The sequence below is a fragment of the Myxocyprinus asiaticus genome, chromosome 32 (assembly GCF_019703515.2).
Source record: "Myxocyprinus asiaticus isolate MX2 ecotype Aquarium Trade chromosome 32, UBuf_Myxa_2, whole genome shotgun sequence".
NCBI classification, from domain to species: domain Eukaryota; kingdom Metazoa; phylum Chordata; class Actinopteri; order Cypriniformes; family Catostomidae; genus Myxocyprinus; species Myxocyprinus asiaticus.
Window position 1 is genome coordinate 19008290 of NC_059375.1, and position 3580 is coordinate 19011869.

General features: G+C 34.2%; 1 protein-coding gene across 1 annotated transcript in view; it reads left to right on the plus strand.

The window, feature by feature from the left end:
* lrp2b (low density lipoprotein receptor-related protein 2b) overlaps positions 1-2905 on the plus strand; it is a 69763-nt gene extending 66858 nt beyond the window's left edge. Inside the window, exons 78-79 of the mRNA XM_051667432.1 lie at positions 87-152; positions 1945-2905. Of these exons, the coding sequence (XP_051523392.1) occupies positions 87-152; positions 1945-1986 (108 nt within the window). The 3' untranslated portion in view covers positions 1987-2905. The remainder of the gene's footprint in view (positions 1-86; positions 153-1944) is intronic.
* The last annotated feature ends 675 nt before the right edge of the window (positions 2906-3580 follow it).

Consider the following 3580-nt stretch of genomic DNA (forward strand, 5'->3'; position numbering starts at 1 on the left):
AAAGATCTGTGTCTCAGCTGTGTTAAACCAATCAGTTCTGAGTGTCATTAGACTGTGTCTGACTTCTGTTTTCCTCTATTACATAGGCTGATACGTCACAGCTGCAGACCGAGGTGGATACAGATGATATGTTCGCCAACCCATTGTATATGGTGAGATAAATTCATTAACCTGTTGTGCCACAGAATTTCAGTGCAAAAACCTGCATGTTATTGACTAATCATAAACAATCTAAATGTGCAGAAATAGCACTGCATCGTATTAAAATTATTCAGTCATTTCAGCACAAATGTGCCACCTTTCTATATATATATATATATATATATATATATATATATATATTAGTATTTTTTTTTTTTTTTTTTTTTTTTTTTTTTTAGAAACCAAGCAAAATTGCAATTGATTGCACACTCACCCTTAAATTATGGGCATGATGCTTCTCTCCTCAACTAATCTGTAGGAGGCTATGAGTTTGTTTTTGTTTTTTGTTTTTTTAATAATGGAGGTGTCTCTCTCTCTCTGTGTCCTTATCATGAAAATAGCAGGAAGATAAATGATACAGTATATAATATATAATACAATGATGGCATGTCAAGGCCTTGGATGGAAAAGAATTTCCCTTGCAGATGAAAACAGGGTATAAAGGAAGAGAAAGACCTTGGAGTGTCCTTGAAATGACAAAGTGATTTGGAGAGGTGGAGGCATTGATTCAGCTGCAAGTATCTGTGCTTGAGCAAACTGGAGGCGTGAAGGGAATTGTGTTTGTCTGAGTGGAAAACATCTATAGACAAAAAGGAAATATTAGATGTAAAGGTGTTTAATCTGTGCACTAAATTTGTTTTACTGTAAATTGCTGTGGTAATGTTCTCTGAATATATTCTTAGATAATAGCCATCAGAATTTTCCTGCAACTTACTGCACAGCTGTCTGGAATACTCTATTCTGATTGGTCAATCCTTGCATTCTGAGGTCAAATATTTTTGTATGATGATCACTAAACTGTATATTTGACAGTTTTCCTTGACAGCCAGTCTCCTGTACTGGTCTAATTCCATGTCTCTCGTATCACTCTGCAATCTCTTTCTTCTTACATAATTAAATAATTTCAATATTTCATGTTTAATTATTTAATTTGGTAAGCAGTCATGTAATAAGTTGGATAATGTACAGGCAGCCATTCGTTAATGAAAAATAAACTGAGGTCTAGCCTTCAAAACAGCACCAATTCGCCTAGGTATGCCTGGACACAGTTTTTCTTGGTTGTTGGCAGATAGGATGTTCCAAGCATCTTGGAGAATTCAATTCACCACAGTTCTTCTATATATTTAGGCTGTCTCAATTGCTTCTGTCTCTTTATGTAATCTCAGACTGACTTGATGCTCAGTAGGGGCTCTGTGGTGGCCATGTCATCTGTTGCAGGGCTCCCTGTTCTTCTATTCTAATCTTTTCTATTTGCAAAAGTAATGTTTGGGAGTCTAACATTTATATTTCCTATTGACACACTAAAGCTGAAGATATAAATAACCATCTTAATACAAATGTTTTTGTGAAACATCTTATGTGCCTAAGACTTTTGCACAGTACTGTATATATTCTATATAAATTCGAATTAGATTAATAAAAAGTCAGCCCCTCAGATCCTTAAAATACAAACATGACAGATATAGCTGTGCTGCATTCTTAGATTGAGATTGATCTCTACTAATGCAAATGTATTCAGCTCTTTATCCTCGGTTTCCACTCAATTATCATTCCTTCCATGTACCGCAACATGCTGATTCCTTCCCCTCAGCAAAAGGCAAAGGCACCTGATGGCACCAAATATCTTGGTAGATAAAGATATATAGTGATGAATGCAAAGATGTAGAGGTTTCTGTGCTACCTCTTGTGACTAAATTTGAGGAAAGGAAACTGATACAGATTTCTTGCATTGTGTCTTGGTAGGATTCACCATTCACAAGCAGCCAGGGAGAGTCTACAATCTGAAGACAATTTGATATCATCTTGCATGACTGGTTCTCAGTCACTGTGGCAGCTAAGACTTATGGCTGCTAAATTATGGCTGCAGTATACTATCCATCAATGTGATTTAGGTCTGAATGCAGTATGCAGGGAGTTACAACAAAGTTTTGGATGACAAACACTCAGTAAACTCTTTGATTACACATTACTTTTGATGTATTTTTATATATAAAGCTTTGCAATGGGATAGGTTAGTATTGTTGATTACACATACCTTTTAATGTATTTTTATAGATAAAGCTTTGCCCTGTGGTACTTTAGATATATTGCCTTGTCTGTAAATTGATGTAATGATTTTCATCAAATTACTGATGCATTGTCTGCCTGACAAAGTCTAGAATGTATGGGATCAGAATATAATGCTGTTTGTATTATTTTGTTAAGATATTAATAAAATGTAATTATGTCTTGCAAAAGGTTTTTGATGAATTGTCGAACTTTTCTTTTCTTACTCAGTATTTTATTTATTTATTTTATTTTATTTTATTTTTTGGCTTGTTTTCCATTCTAAGCATCCTTAAAACTTTTCCTTGAAGAACAAAATATAATTGCAAAAAATAACAGCAAAAAAAATTATATAACTGCCAACTTAGAATTTGTATCTTCCAAAAAAATAAATAATAAAATATCCAAGCATCCTTAAAACATATCCTTGAGGAGTAAAATATAATTGAAAAAAAAAAATAACAGCAACAATAATTTAATAACTACAAAAAATATTTTTCTTTCTCAGTATATACCCCCCACTAAATATATCTAAATATTCATAAAACATTTTCTTGAAGAGCAAAATCACAAGATATTAAGGCTTGTTTTCAAAGAAAACAAGAAAATCAAAGAAAAACATTTCTCACCCCATTGGCAATTTTGTTCTTGTTTTAAGAATAAACATGACTAAATTTGGTTAGATTTCTCTGAAAACAAGATATAACATATTTTCAAATATAACAAAATATACTGTATCTTGTTTAAAGGATGTTAAGATATTTTTACTGGAAACAAGACGTACATTCTAAGAATTTTTTATTTTTTGCAGTGATACACTCTAGAAGTGAAAAGGATGATAAGGCACCATTTAAGGTTCCTCAGGTAGCCACACTGGCAGAACACTTTAGCCACTTTTCCACCTTTGGGCTGAATGGTTCTCGTTTCGGACCTATCCCATTCCGTACTGGTTTCTTTTTCTTCTGTTGTGCTGAAAAAATCAGGAGTAGAATGGTCGCCATCTACTAAAGGCGTTCCACCAGCATGAGTACGGTTAGCTAACCATGCTGAGAAATCCGTGTCAGGAATGGTTTGTAATCATAGCCTGCCTGATTTGGCCCGATGGTGGATATGCACTTTCTGAAGAACCAATAGACACCCTTTCAAAAAGGCCAGTTTTCTGAGGAATTTGCAAAAATGGAACCCGTAAGTTCCAGCAAGACTGTCAATGGTCTCTCCAGTAACCCTATGTAACAGATGTTCGTATTTGGATCAAAAGGAGGAAGCGGGACATGGCGATTCCAACTCAGGAATGTCACTTTTTATTAACAGAAAATAAACACGTTCGCTTAAA